This window comes from Vombatus ursinus, unplaced genomic scaffold (assembly GCF_900497805.2).
Source record: "Vombatus ursinus unplaced genomic scaffold, bare-nosed wombat genome assembly UNPS02015255.1, whole genome shotgun sequence".
Taxonomy (NCBI): Eukaryota; Metazoa; Chordata; class Mammalia; order Diprotodontia; family Vombatidae; genus Vombatus; species Vombatus ursinus.
Window position 1 is genome coordinate 37,926,199 of NW_020955033.1, and position 15,500 is coordinate 37,941,698.

At 38.5% G+C, this 15,500-nt stretch overlaps 1 protein-coding gene across 1 annotated transcript in view; it reads left to right on the forward strand.

Annotated features, from left to right (window-relative positions):
* The first annotated feature begins 820 nt into the window (after positions 1-820).
* LOC114031882 (protein APCDD1) overlaps positions 821-15,500 on the forward strand; it is a 48,550-nt gene continuing 33,870 nt past the window's right edge. The window contains exons 1-2 of the mRNA XM_027847074.1: positions 821-901; positions 14,982-15,165. Coding sequence (XP_027702875.1) covers positions 844-901; positions 14,982-15,165 — 242 coding nt within the window. The 5' untranslated portion in view covers positions 821-843. The remainder of the gene's footprint in view (positions 902-14,981; positions 15,166-15,500) is intronic.

Consider the following 15,500-nt stretch of genomic DNA (forward strand, 5'->3'; position numbering starts at 1 on the left):
GACAGGCAGGCGGGCAGCGGCACCGGCGGCGGCAGCAGACTCGAAGGGACTGCAGCCGCCTCTGAATCAACGCCTGAGTGCGCCGTCCCTTCGCAGCGCAGCCGCGAGCGAGTCCTCCATCCCCGGCCGGTGAGCGGACCCGGTGACAACCCGAGCTCCTTGGTACAGTCCGACGCTCCGCTGCGTCCCCCAGACCCAACTGCGGGAGGTCCAGCGGGGCATCCCCCGGTCATCCCGCTGCTGCCGCCTTCTTCTTCCCAAAAGACAGAGATGGAGTGAGCGGTCCCCGCGCGTGATCAGGCAGAGCGTCTTCGGAAGCCCAAGGCGAAAGCTGGAAAGCTAAGTCTCTGGGAAAGGAAAAGAAGGAGGAAGAGAAGAAGGGACACTGCGGGGAGGGGAAAGCCACCAAGGACCTCGACTTCGCTTCTCTCCACTTTTTCTTGGGGTCCAACACACCTCCTTTGTCTAGCGCTCTGCTGCCTCCACTGTAGCCTTGAACGCAGCCCCCTAAAGCCTGTGCTGCCGACGGACCCAGAGATCCCAAGGGGGCCGCGGCTGTTGGTCGCAACTCTTTCAGCTCACTTTCGTCTGGCTTGTCAAGTTCATCCAGAAGGGAGTAGTGGACTGTTCTTCCGGCGTGGGGGTGGAGGGAGGGAAGGGAAAGCAAGAACTTTAGCATCACTTTGATTCGAAGGAAGCCCAAAAGTTGCACTGGAAGAGAATAATTACTGACCAACAGAAAGAGAAGACGACAGTCTCTTAGGCGCCCAGAGGAGGAAGAAGAGGGGAGGAGGAGGAGGAGGAGGTAGTGGTGGTGGTGGTGGTCTAGAAGAAAAACTGGAAATGTCCCATCCCTACCGCAGTTTGGTCAGATACCTGTTCCTAGCCCTCCTTTTACATGGTGAGTGAGTGCTACTGTCTCTCCCCCCCCCCCCCCCCCCCCGCGGAAGTGCTGGTAAATATAATGCTTATTTATAATAATTATCCATGATAACAGCTATAGACAACTTAGGACATAGAAATACTTGGGAATGGATCACAAAAGCCTGGATTATTCAAATGACTTAATCTTCTGGACCTCATCTTCCTCATCTGTAAAATAATAGGTTGGGAGGACATGGCCTCTGAGAGCGCTTCCAGCTTTAGATATATCCATGATATTATGATATCTCTGAAAGGCTCAGGGAAAACCTCCAGTTCAATTTCTGTCATTCCTCCCTCTTTTCCTAGACCCATATGAGGGCTCCTTTTATTGTCCATGCTTTAAGCCTTTGCAGCTTGAGTTTTCCTATATGGTAAGACAAACTTGCTGGCTTTTCCCCTTTCTTTTTACCTCCAGGGTAAATGAGTATAAAATTTTGGCAAATGTTTTTATTCCTTCTTTAGCATTTCCAACTATAAGCAGAGATGCTATAATTAAATTATGTGCCTTGTGGTCATTTTTTTTAAAAGGTTCCAAAGCCCATAGAGTGACTCTTGATGTGGTCCAAGTTTTTATTGGACTCTAAAGAATAACTATGATCTTTTATGGAAAAAGCTCCACGTGTGTTTATCTCTAAATTTCTTGGAAGAGTATTGGTTGGGTAAATTACTTATTTCAGCTCTGAATGATAGTTGCTCACTGATTCCATTCTGAAATGCCATTGTTGTTTTAGATTCCCATGCATAAGCATTCCTGGAGTCTTTCGAATTAATCTGAAAGTAGCAACAAATAGTTTACCAAAGATTTATTAATCCAAAAAAGATCTCACAGGGCTTATCTGAATTTAAGGTGCTTTTCCCCAGATGTTCTGGTTTGATCTGATTTGATTAAATTTTCCAAATACCCAAATGAGCTTTGGCAAAGGATTTTAGCCCTCAGCCCAGGTATATTACTTGCCTTTTGGAGATTTTGGAATGTTCTTTGAGGAAAATTGGACAGGTGAAAGAAAGATCAGGATTATATTATAGCCCACAAAGTAGCAACTATAGCAGGATTGCTTGGCATAGCATGAGTGACAAAATATATTGATAATATATTTGGGTAAAGCAGCTTGTTGTAGTGCTCTTGCTGAGGAAGCACACTTCTCTTGACATTAGAGGACTTACACCTGAGTCCAAATTCTGCCACTTACTAGCTATATGTCCTTTAGGAAGTAACTAACTCTGAACCTCAGTTGCTTCATCCATAAAATGGGGTTAATATTCATAATACCTACCTTATAGTGCTATTGTGACAAGTGTTTTGTAAAAGTGTAAGTTAATGTCTTTAGGATCAGTTCTTGTATTGCTTCAGATAAATGCAAAATATTGCAATGAAACACCCTTGGCTTGCTGCAAGATGCATCTCTAGGGCTACTCATTCCTCTTCCTTGTTAGCAACTGAGTTACATCACCAATGATCACTGGGTATGTGTCTAGATTATGATCATCATCCCAAATAAAATTATTTTTCTCAGGCTTAGCGCCGGAACCCGGGTCTGGATAAGGTACAGTTTATCTTAGAATTAGTTTAAATTCTTCTTGGAATCACAGGAAAATGCATTAACTGAATAGGTTGATGCTTTCTTATAGGCATCTTACATGCTACCCAGCTACCAATGCCATAGGCTGTGTCAGCCTGACTATTTAAGCCAGACCCTCCTTATGGCCAAGGTGTACTTTCAGACCCAGTGATTTGGGAGTTTAAAAGTCAGAATGGGAGTCTTGCAGTTAGAGGGCAAAAGAGAGAAGGTATAATTATAGGGTTGGACTCCCAGGCCCATCTGCTTAGAATTACAGAGCAGTTTTAATCTTTGGCTGAAACATGAAACAATTCGGAGCCAATGAACAGATCAAAACAGCAGCTGCCACCAAAAGAGAGAGAGAGAGAGAGAGAGATGAAACAGGGGAAATTGTCCATTCTTTTTACATCTATAGTTATATCTTGTGAAGGAAAAAAGTGTTTTAATGGTCTTAAAAGAACATGAAAAGTTAGCTAGAGTTTAAACATTCTTTTTTTTTTAACATCATTACTTCTTGAATTAGAAAAGTAATGAATGACAGGATCCTTAAACTTGCTGCCTATTCCAGTTCAAGCATAGCATCATTTCCCTACCACCATCTTTAAGAAGTAAATATTCTTAGAGTTACCTCACATGGCTAGGTCAGATTAGTAGCCTGAAATTTCTATGAGCCAGATGAATGACCATAAGAACTCAGGTGTCACCTCAGACTGGTTATGTTTCCCAAATTTCAATCTGAAGACTTATGGTAACCCTGAAGGTCCATATCAAGTTTCTTAGGGTCAGAAGATGTTAAGAGAATCAGTCTTAGAGGAGGATGAGTCTGATACTGAGTGGGAGAGACTCAAAGAATTTTGGGGCTAGAAAAGGTCATATAGTCTAAAGGTTCTTAACCTGGGGTCTGTGAATTTGTTTTAAAAATATTTTGATCACTATTTCAAGAGGCTTTCCTTGGTAAGCCTCTCTCATTTGTTTCATTCATTTAAATAAGAAGCCCATTGAACTCACCAAAGGGGTCCATGACATAAAAAGATTAAGAACTCCTAATTTAGTCATATCCCTTTATATTACAGATGAGGAAAGAGAGGCCCAAAGAAATCAAATGACTTGCCAAGATCACACAATAGCAGAGATAAGATTCAAACCCTGGTCTTCTGAGTGTTCATCCAATGTTTTCATTACAGAAGGCAAATGGAGGAAATGTTTTGACAGGGGAAGTAGTACTTGGGGTCATTACTATTTTTAAGAGAAGTGGGATTAAAAAAAATAAGGACTGGGAAGCTATAGCTAAGTGACAAAGGAGATTCACAGTATGTCATCTGATTCCAAAAGGAAATCACTGTGGACAAAACTTTAGTACAACTATAATTGATCAAATAATACTGTAGATAGATTAAGAAGAGATGGAAGGAACAGGTACCAGGAATTTGTATGGCTTCATGTCTGAAATGAGAAAAATTATCACAATTGATTATACGGCTGTATACTTTCAGAGAGTACTGGATAATAATTCAGATACAGTGGGAAAATGGAACACAGAATTTCTTATTTTTATTTGGTTAAAGTATTTTGATACAAAACAGATACCAATCTCTCCTACCCTTCAAGGAAGGCAAAGATCTGCTTAGTTTGCATATATGTAGCATATACCTGTCCCCCTTTGGTATCAGGGATTTTAGAAAATTCTTTTTTTTTTCATGATGTATTGTACTAGTTGGTGTCTGGTGATGCAGTGTGACTTTAAAAAATCCTTACATCATTTTAAAATGCTAAAGCTTTTACAAATTTTTGTTGTAGATATAATGAAAACTATCTAAAATATTTTAAGCAATGAATAACTCAGGTTTTTTCTTTTTGCAAGGCAATCTGTGGTTAAGTTACTTGCCTAGGGTCACACAGCTAGTACTTACCCGAGGCCGTGTGTCTGAGGTCTGATTTGAACTCAGGTGCTCCTGACTCCAGGGCCAGTGCTCTATCCACTGCACCACCTAGCTGTCCCCAAATTTTTTCTTACAGTTTGTTTTAAAATAATAGCTCATTTATATATCACTTCAAGGTGTTCAAAGTGTTTACATATAGTACATTATCTCATTTGAGTCCCATAATAACACTGAAGTAGATACTATTTTATTCCCCTCATTTTATATATGGGAAAACTGAGGCTTAGAAACTTGCCAGTCACATAGCTAGTTTGGGTCTAAGGTGAGATTTGAACACAAGTCTTCCTGATTCCAAGTCTTGTATCCATTATACCATACCCCTGACTGATGGTTGCACTTTACCTTCTCATCTACAGTAACCATTTTTTAATTGTCACCAAATCTGCAATATTTTACCTCTAGTTATATAATGGTGCATGCATTTTTAATAAATTTGCTCTAAAATACTTTGTGAAGAAATGCATTTGGGAAGCTTGGGCAACCTGTTCTTTTCCTGAATTCCAACCCTGTCTCTCCAAACGTGGGGTTTTCTCACAATGTTTTTGAGGATTGTTTTTTATCTGTCCTGTAACTTCAATTGTAAGAGTTTGAAGGTAGGTAAAGACTTTATGAATAATAAGCAAGGGGGTCACAAAGACCATTATATTTGGGTGCACGGTTTTAATTTTAAAATTACTCTTCCTTGACTAAGCCACTGATAGTCACAGGTCACCTTATGACTACTTACATATATACACATATGTGTGTATATATATATATACACACATATATTTTAGGGGAAAAAAGGTTAAAACTATTGTCTTAAAACCTTTCTTACCTACAGGGCAGTAAGATATGCAATGAAGAGATTAGAGCTCATTGTTAATTTTTTGAAAGTTTTCTTTAAACTGCAAATTTAAGACCCATCTCCAAATGACAGTGCATTTGTCAGATTTATTCTTCTTCCATTCAATTTATGGATATTATTGCATTAGCTAATTTAAGATTCATAGAATATTAGAACTGGCAGGAACTCTATGGACTATCTGGTTCAATTGCCTTATTTTCAGATGGAGAAATTGAGACACAGAGAAGTCAAATGACTTCCTCTAAGATTGTGCAGTGATAGAATCAGGACTGCAGTTCAGGTCTACCAATTCATAGTCAAAAGTTCAAGATACTGAATGTCAAAGAAAACATGGTGCTAGAAATTGCCCTTTTCAGGCTTTTCTCAGCTAGCATAAAAAGGTGTAAAGGTTTCTGATGTTACTTTCTAAAATCATCAGCTCCAGGAACAAAGATTAACATGAACAATTCCAACATAATTGATTTGTCTGTAATGGAAATACTTGATTCTAAGATTTGGTGCTGATATTGTGAGAACTTCCTTTTAAAAATGGAATTTAGTGGTGATTTGTAGTAGAAGTGATTGACTTTTTCTGGGAAATGAAGCTCTTTTTTTAGTTTCATTCAAGGTAATGTGTCCAAAAATTTTACCTATTTCTAGGATGACAACTTGAGTCTGAAAAAACCTTAAAGAATATTGAGATAGGTTAGAGAGTGATGGAAAAAGGACTTATTTGGAGTTTGAAGAGGTGGATTTGAATCCTGGCCTTGATAAGAACGATTTATGTATTCTTGGGCAAGTCAATTAGCCTCTCTGATCCTGAGTTTCCACATCTGTAAAATAAAAGCAATAGACCAGGTGATCTCTGAACATCCCTTGCCCCTCTATGGCCTATGTAATTGCCAGAAAATATAATTTGCTAGAAGAATTTCATGAAGCTAAGAAAATGTTCTTTTTCCATTCTCTGACCTTTCCCAGAACAGTAGGAAAAATGGTGTGGGAACTTTAAATATTAAAGATAAAATGACTTTTTAAAAACACAAATTTCATGAACACATCTAGGTGCAAGAGTCGTGCTTTAAGCCTGTGACCCTCAGAATGAACAAGACAACCAGAGACTGCTTCTCTTTTATCTCTGTAAGATGAAGAGCAAAGCACAGATGGCAAGTGTGTTTCACAATTACATTCTGTTTTTGAGCAGAAAGCAGAAGTTTGATCAACTTGGCAGTTGACATAGCCAATTTAAAACATCGACAGTTACATGATAAGAATCATTCAAACGTATATTCATGATTTTTATACTTCCCCACTATATGTGCCTATCTTTGCTCTCTACAGATCAGGGAAATGGAGAGAGGGGAAATATCCAGGTGACTAAAGTAAAAAAATCAACCTTTGAGGGAAGGAAAAGCAAGGCTTTGGACCTAAATTGATCAATATCAGCTCTATAGGTTGCTTACCTACTTAGTTCTCTTGTCAGTTAAGGTAGTGAAAAGCCACATGGTGTGTCTCCCAAGGATCCCATATAGGTGATGGTTCAAAATGATTAAGCCTTTAGATCAGGGATCCCCACTTGGTTTGTGAGCAGGATCTATTTTTTTTAATTCCCTGAAGCTTTGCAGTCACCAAGGGGGAGAGGACTGGGGAAACAGTAAAATTCCTGGAGACAGAGATGGATGAACAGTAAAAATCCCTATGTGGAAAAGAGAAAGTGGGGGACTATTGCTCCTCCCTTCCCCCTACTGGAAATCCTAGCAAACCACAGCAAGCCCTTTTCTGGAAGAGACAGAGAAGGGTTAGTGCCCCCAAGAACTAGTCTGATGATGTACCAGGAGAGGCTTTGGAATCTATACTTACATCCTGATCTCCAGTTTGGAGATCTATGTGTTAGAAAGTAGTGACCCAGGAGAACACCTGATGTTTAGCCAAAAATCAAAGTAGCATGTGATTAGCATAATTTCTTTATGATACTTTTTCTAGCAAAAGAGAAAAATGAAAGCCTTCAATGGTGAACTCACAAGAAATGTATATTCCATTTATACCCCATACTCACTAAAAGGAGTGGGGAGGAAATAGAGAAAAAGAAAAAAAGAGTTTTGCTTGTCACTGTAGTGATGAAAATTAAAAATAATGACAAGTAAACATAGTTAACTAGTATTATCAGAACCACTATTTTCTATTACACTAAAAATGAAAAAGCCTCTTAGTGTTTATCTAACAGTTACCACATCAAACAGTAGTTTATGGCAATGACTGTTTATTTAATTGGGTAGAGCAATTGCATAGATAAATAATTACCTATATTTAAGTTAATCAGTTGCCTTTTTACCTGCTATAAAGTTTTCATGTTTCAGACAAGTTTTAACTTGAAATATTGCATGGTTATAGTAGAAATAGAATCATATCCTTAACATATATTATTTACATTGGAGTTCCCACAAAGGACATGTTAAAATTATAGTTCATATCCACAGGTTTTTTATCAGCCTTTTTTCCTCCTTTTATCTTGTCAGTTACCTTTTAGAAAACACTTTTTTTTTTTTTTTTTTTTTTTTTTTTTAGTTTCCTAGCCTGTGCCTACACAGGTAAATAGAATAGAAAATGAAAATTATTTGGATATTTCAACTAAAAACTACTCTTCAAAAAAAGTTGAGATTAGAGGGTAAAATGATCAAGAATAGATGTCCAGATCAATCAGACTAACCAGATTGATGAGGCTTTTCTCCACTTCTTGCTTGTATAAGCCTTTCAAAGATACCTGCACTGTGTCCCACAAAACCCCCTTCCTCTACCCCCAGCCAAAATTGAGCACAATCTTTTGGGTGTCAGTTTACTCATGTCATGGATGAGAGCATTACAAGTAGGAAATAGTGTTTACTATTGTTGGTGTAGATCAAAGAGAGGGATTGCATGTGTATCATTTGTGGAGTTAAGTATGCTAAGATCAGCTCTCCACAGCCATCATCTGGTGAATTTAGGCAGTGTAGACAGCTCAAGGAATTCAAAACTCAATATTCATTTGGTTCCTGGTCTTATGTCCCAACAAGGTCAGCTTTCTTTTTCTTTTCTTTTCATGTGGAACCCTGTCTTTAAAACTGTTATTACTGAGAACTTCTGCTCCAAGAATAGAAAGTTGATTGTTGTGATCCTAATTAAGATCGTTTTGGCAGGATTTAAGGATGTTGGCAAGAATAATCAAATCCCTTGGAGTAAATCACTTGCTCGTGTAAAGTGAAACAAACGTATCAGAATGTAAAAGTATCATTTACTGCCTTGAAAGTGGTAATTTGCTAAGTAGTAGGTGCCCTTGTGCCTTAAAGACTTCATTTTCTTTTCACAGCTTATATGCAGTCTACACCCATGCTCACTCCCCATAGGAGCAAGCCTATTACTCACATATCAGAGTTTCACTCTGATTCTCCCCAGGATCTATTTCCAGGGACTTAATTGTGCATGAGACTAGTTTTATAACAAGATTATTTGGGTACTTGGATGGGATCCAAGATACACCCTCTTTGGACCAAATTCCATTCTATTACAAAGTGTTGTAATTATTGTTTAGTGTTGCATAGTATTTGATACTTACAAAAAATTTCACCAATATGTTTTATTAATTATTCCTCACCACACCTATAATATAGACTACTATTGATTATCTCACTTTATAAATGGGATGAGGCACAGGAATATGAAGGATCAGTTGCCCAAAGTTATGCAGTATCACAACCACCTCTTTTCTAGCTGACTATTTCTTTGTGACTTTCCTTTGTCATTAAAGGGATTTGTTCTGTGAAGTTTAGATTCAATCAAAGGGCCACACTTGAGGACCTAGAAGTGCACATGTGGCCTTGAGGCTACGGGTTCCCCACCCCTGATCTAGAGTAAACCTGAATCAAACATTTACAATAATATATCTAAATGAGCCCCTTATTTGGCCTGAGTATGTGGTGGTTTTCTCCCACATTCTTTATTGTCATAGTATAGGAAATAGGAAGACAAACATATTAGATTCAAATAAACAATAAAACAACAACACCACCACCAAAAACTCAAGCTTGGGTATGTCCTGAAGTTGGCACAGGCAGCCCAATCTCTTGTGCTTTCTGCATATGAAATGCTGTACAGGGAGAATTAATATTCAGAATAATGAGCCTGAGGCACTGCTGGATTCCTGAGTCATCAAAGAAAGATGTTGACTCTAAGGAAGCAGGATTTTCAACAACCAAACAGAATAGAGTTTTTGGTTAACTGTTAGTTAACAAAAAAATTCAGTTTACTGCAACATCCTGTTCCCTGAGCATTCCAGGTAACTATTTTTAAAAACTGATAAATGTATGTATAAACATGAACACACATAGAGTAACTTCATTACTATCAGATACCCTTTTAAAGACATGAAGGTAGAGGATCTAAACTCTCGGTATAAAGCTATGTCTATCAAGGTAGGGGGAAGGAATAAACATTTATTAATTACCTACGCTGTGCAAGCACTGTGCTAACCACTTTTATAAATATCTCATTCCTTAAAATAACCCTGAACCCTGATATTATTATCCCCATTCTACAGTTGAGGAAATTGAAACAACCAGAGGTTAAGTAATTTTCCCTGGGTCACTTAGCTAGTAAGTGTCTAAGGCCATATTTGAACTCAAATCTTCCTGCCTCGAAGCCCACCATGCTCCCCATCACACCACCAAATGTTTCTATCATTCAAGGAACAAAAGAACTAAATACAGAGATAGGAAAAAAAGTGAGATAGAATGTTCGTAGAATAGACTTGTCTAGTGTGTTAACCAAAGACCTACTGTGACCTAAACACTTGTTTATTGGAAACCTTCCCTCAAGTGGAATCCAGAGGTCTTGGAATTAAATGAAATCCATCACTGAAGTGATCTGTAAACACTTCATTATCTGATTCTTCAGAGCAAAGCTTTTAGGGTCCAAGGATGACATATTGTTATGGTTGGCCCTCCAGCATTGTCTAGATTAACGCTTTTAAATAGATTTTCAGTTCCCTGCCATTTACAAGAAGTCTAGCACATCCTACAGCTGCTTTTCATGTTTTTGATATACCATAACAACCAAGTGAATATTTGAAGATGAATATTGATGGCCAACTTCATTTGCCATACAATAAGTATCCTTTCTTTCATTTGAACTATTGATTTCATTCCCTCACTTGTTAAAAATGTGGATTTTTCAAATGGAAAGACTTAAAAACCCCACATCCTTTAAATTTACTGTTGCAGCTTCAAGTAGGCAGCTACGTGGTTCAGTGGGTAGAGATCTGGGCCTAGAGTCAGGCAGTTCTGAATTCAAAGCCAGCCTCAGATATTTATTGCTGTGTGACCGTGAGCAAGTCACTTAACCTTTGTTTGCTTTAATTTACCAGAGAAGGAAATGGCAAACCCTTCCAGTATCTTCACCAAGAAAACTTCATGGATAGTATTAGCATGCTATTGTCTACTAGGTCACTAAGAGTCATAAACCACTAAACAACAACAAAAATTTCATAGTATTGATTCGATGCTTTCTTGTCCTGACTATTAAATTTAAATTACTTACTTTGATGTTATTGTTATATTGGCTGGGTTTTTGTCCACATTGGAGTCTCTGAATAGGTAGAGGTGAGGACATAGCCCTTCTCTCTCTCTCTCCCTGTCTCTCTCTCTCTCTTCCTCTCTCCCTCCCTCCTTTCTTTCTTTCCCTCTTTCTATTTTTTTTTTTTCTGTTTCTGTGTGACTCACTTGCCAAAGAATTCCTGGGGAAAAATTATAGAATGAATCATAAAATATCTGAGAAATTTGCTTCAAAGATTTTCCCCTCAGTTAACTGTTTCCCTTCTAATTTTAGCTGCAATAAGATTTGTTTGTACAAAAACTCCTTAATTTTATGCATTTCCTTCCATCATATTCTCATATACTTTTTCCTTTCTTTCCTCCCTACTACCCCCAACTTCCCTTAACATGGAAGAATGGTGTTGAAAAGGAGTGTGTTAGGCACCAATGCTCGATGTAAACAGCTTCTGTTCTTCTCTATCCCTCTGTCCTGTCCTCTCCCTTCCTCTCTCTCCTCAGTTGAGGTAAACTGCCCAGCATCCCTGAACATCTCCTTCTCGGCCATTTTCAGGATCAGTGATTAGATTCTAGGCATTTTAGAACCTTCCTCCTTTTCAGATGCCCATCTTTACTCTTTAGGCCCCATACCCAGGATAAGAAGCAGCTAAGTGATAGGAAGGATAGATCAGTGGACCTGGAGTCAGGAAGACTGAGTTCAAATTTGACTTCAGATACATATGATCTGTGTAACCCTGGACAAGTTACTCTGTCAGCCCCAATTTCCTCATCTAATAAATGAGAATGATAATAATAACTGCCTCTCAGAGCTGTTATGAGGATCAAATGAAATATTTGTAAAGTGCTTTGCAAATCTTAAAGTACTACACAAATGTTAGCTATTATTATTAAATCTAAACACCTCCAACTGAGCAGGTTAGGGTTTAGAATGAATCAGGGTGAACATTTTAATATTCCAGCCATGGAATGAGTTGTTCCCTGCCATTCATTTTTCTCAGCCTGTGCTTGCAGTCATACCAGTCCTGCTGCAGTAATCAACCCTCACTTGCATATACTTACCTTGGCATCTTGTTTCCACTGGCCTATACTCAATGACCAAACTTAAAAGATAATAGGGAGACTGGGAACAACTTAGTTCATAGAAACTTCACAGAATAGTGGTGGAAAGAGACCTGGATATTGACTCAGAGGACGCAGACTCGAGTCCTGATTCTTACTTCCTCATTGTGTGGTCTTGGGCAAGTTACCTCTCTGGTCTTAGAGCTAGTCTTGGGTAAGTTATCTCTGACCCAAACAACTAGTGGCATGGTGGAGAGAGTGCTGTAGTTGGTGTCAGGAAGAACTGAGTTCAAATTCTTCCGCAGACCCTTAGCTCTGTGACCCTGGGCAAGTCACTTAACCTCTCAGCCTCAGTTTTCTCATCTGTAAAATGGGGATAATAAAAGTACCTATCTCATAGGGTACTTAGAAGCATCAAATGAAATAATATCTATAAAGCACTTTGCAAACCTTAAAGTACCAAATAAATGCTATCTGTTATTTTCTTTAGCCTATCAAGTTTTCCTTTCTTAGATTTTGTTAGATGCTATTGCTCAGTCATTTTCAGTTATTTCTGACTCTTCATGAATGTATTTGGGATTTTCTTGGCAAAGGTAGTAGAGTGGTTTGCCATTTCCTTCTCCAGCTCATTTTATAGCTGAGGAAACAGGCAAACAGGGTTAAGTGACTTGCCTAGAGTGACAGCTAGTACGTCTGAAGTAGGATTTGAGCTCATGAAGATGTCTTCATAACTTCAGGCCTTGTATTCTATCCACAGTGCCACCTAGCTACCCCCAAAAACAATTGTGAGGTATAGCAAATCACTTCTTTAGAGAACTGCATTAATTCTAAATGTTAATGCAGTGTTAAGTGAAGCACATTATGTAAATGATTGTAAGCGTGCTTAGATTAAGTAATTTTTTTGGTAAGTTATTGAACTTGCAATAATCAAGAGTAATAGAGGGAGCACTGTTTTAATTTGAAACTTCTATTATGTTTTATAACACTGACACCTTCAATCAGTTTCATATTCATCTCATAATCCTTGTCCTGACTTCTAAACTTTTTAGATATCTATTTTTTTTACTTTTGTAAAGTAACTTGATGTGAGGAGTATAATTGGAATTACTTTCAACATTTTAGAACTTTGAAATAAACATCTAATTTTATTTTATTATGGAGTACTCTCAGGGCATTAGTTTTCCCATCTGTAAAATAAGAGGATTAGACTTAAATGATCTCCAAAATCCCTTCCTGCTTTAGATTCTAAGATCCTAAATATTAGATTGCTAAATCATTGTTGTTTGTTTGAGTACTAAATAATTGGGATATTGAGAGTTCTAGGAGGATCTCCATTAAGATCATACTGGTAGGGGCCTTAGAAGTCACATAGCTCAGCCCTCTCATTTTATAGAAGAGGAAAACTGAGATCTGGAGAGATTAAGTGATTTGTCCAAGATCCTACAAGTAGTAAGTGACAGGGTGAGGATCCTAAATTTCTCTGACTTCGAAACTCATACCTTTTACATTTCTTTCATCATTGGTAATAATTACTGATGCTAAAGTAACTGTAAGTTTTTCCTAAGGTAGGAAAACTTCACTTACAGACAACTCATACATACAAGGGGATAATACTGTCCCACCTCACTGCCATAGGAGTTTGACCTATTATTAGTGCTTTCTCGGGTTCTTTTAAGATTCAGCCAAAGTTTTACCTTCTCCAGGAAACTGTTCCCAGTCTTCTTTAATCACAGTGCCACCTATTTATTCTGTCTGTATTTTGTTAATACATAGTTATTTGCATATTGTCTCCCTTAATAGACTGTGAGTTCCTTGAGAACAGGGACTGGTTTTTGCCTTTCTTTGTTTCCCCAGGACCCAGCACAGCGCCTGGCACATAGTGGGTGCTCAATAAATGCTTGTTGCCTTGACTTGATTTGCCACCTTCCCAGATGTTATTGCCACCCAGAGCAACAGATCTTTACCCATCTTGATCCTGTATTCCCTGCCAAAGCTGCTATGCCTTTACCCTCACCATGCTGGCACCTTTGTGCCTAGATTCGGGAATACCTGAGTTCAAACTCTTTCTCAGATACTTACTAGCTGTGTGGCTCTGAGCAAGTCACTTAACCTCCATGTGTCTGGGCTTCTTCAACTATAAAATGGGGATAATAATAGCACCCACTCCCAGGGGTGCTATAAAGATCAAGTGGGATAATATTTGTAAAACAATTAGCACAGTAGTATGGTGTGTAAAGTTCTTAATAAATGCTTGTTTCCTTCTTTCCTTCCTGCTGTAGTGGTCTATACATCTTATTCTAATCCTCTAAATCTACATATAGAATCAATCTCCTGACTGTCCCCCCAGCTCCCAAACACCCCCATACTCATTACCCATCTATATCATACAGACACATCCTTAAGACTCAGTTTGACTCCCATCTCCCTTTCCTGGTGACTTCACACTCAGTTGACCTCTCCCTTTTCTAATCCCTTAGTTGTTTGTACTATAAAATGAAAAGCTTGTTACTATATCGTCTTATGCTCTTGTTTTCATGTATGTGTAACAGGGGAGAGCTCATATTCACTCCTCTTATATATGCATATTCATAGGTTGTCTTTTCTCAAGTGGATTGTAACCTCTTTAAGATGTCTTATGCTGTTATAACCCCTCTAGTGCATACAGCTTAACATACTAGTCGCTTGTTAATATTTAGTGTTTGATAAAATTGGCTTTTTTTTTAACAGGATAGGAGGGAGTATAGTATTGCCTCAACAGTCAAGCTGCCTGTGGAGTGTCTAAGGAGAAGGCCAGGTGACCCAGAGATTTTGGAAGGGGGACCAAAGAGAGGCTTGCACCCTCTTGGGTACAGGAAACAACTTTGTTGAAATCACCCCTTTGAGAACCATTAAGAGGAATTAGCAGTGAAACTGACAGAGGAAAATATCTCTCTACTAGGAAAAAAATTCCAACTATTGAGACTGAATATTATGAACAAAATGCTTTGTCAATCTATACTGTTTCCTCTGTATAGATTGTTTAAGCCTGACTTGTGTAGATGGTTCCTGAGCTTTGGAGGCCTACTGACTAACTTTTTCACTTGTCTTTCTCTCCTAGGGCTGGGAGAAGGTTCTGCCCTTCTTCACCCAGATAGCAGATCCCATCCTCGATCTTTAGAGAAGAGCGCTTGGAGAGCTTTCAAGGAATCTCAATGTCATCACATGCTCAAACACCTCCATAATGGAGCACGGATCACTGTGCAGATGCCACCCACAATTGAAGGCCATTGGGTCTCCACAGGGTAAGAAGGACAAAGGTGGTAATGAGGAAATCCCACAGAGCTCTGGGGAAATGAAAAACATTCTTTCTCACCCATTGTTTGGTGTCTCAGATGCACAGAAGCTGCCTATAATATTCATTGAAAACTCTACTCCTTTGTTATCTGAATTTTATCCTAGGAGGCAGGCAATTAAAAAAAACCAAAACTTTCTTTGGTTAAGGAACAGAGCTAAGTACTGTTGAAACCTTACGCTCAAGGAAAGATTATACTGTAACACAGTTGACCACATAGAGTTAGTGAATGGAACCTTGTTTACTGAACTGTATCGTACTGCTTGTTTATATAAAAAAAGTCAT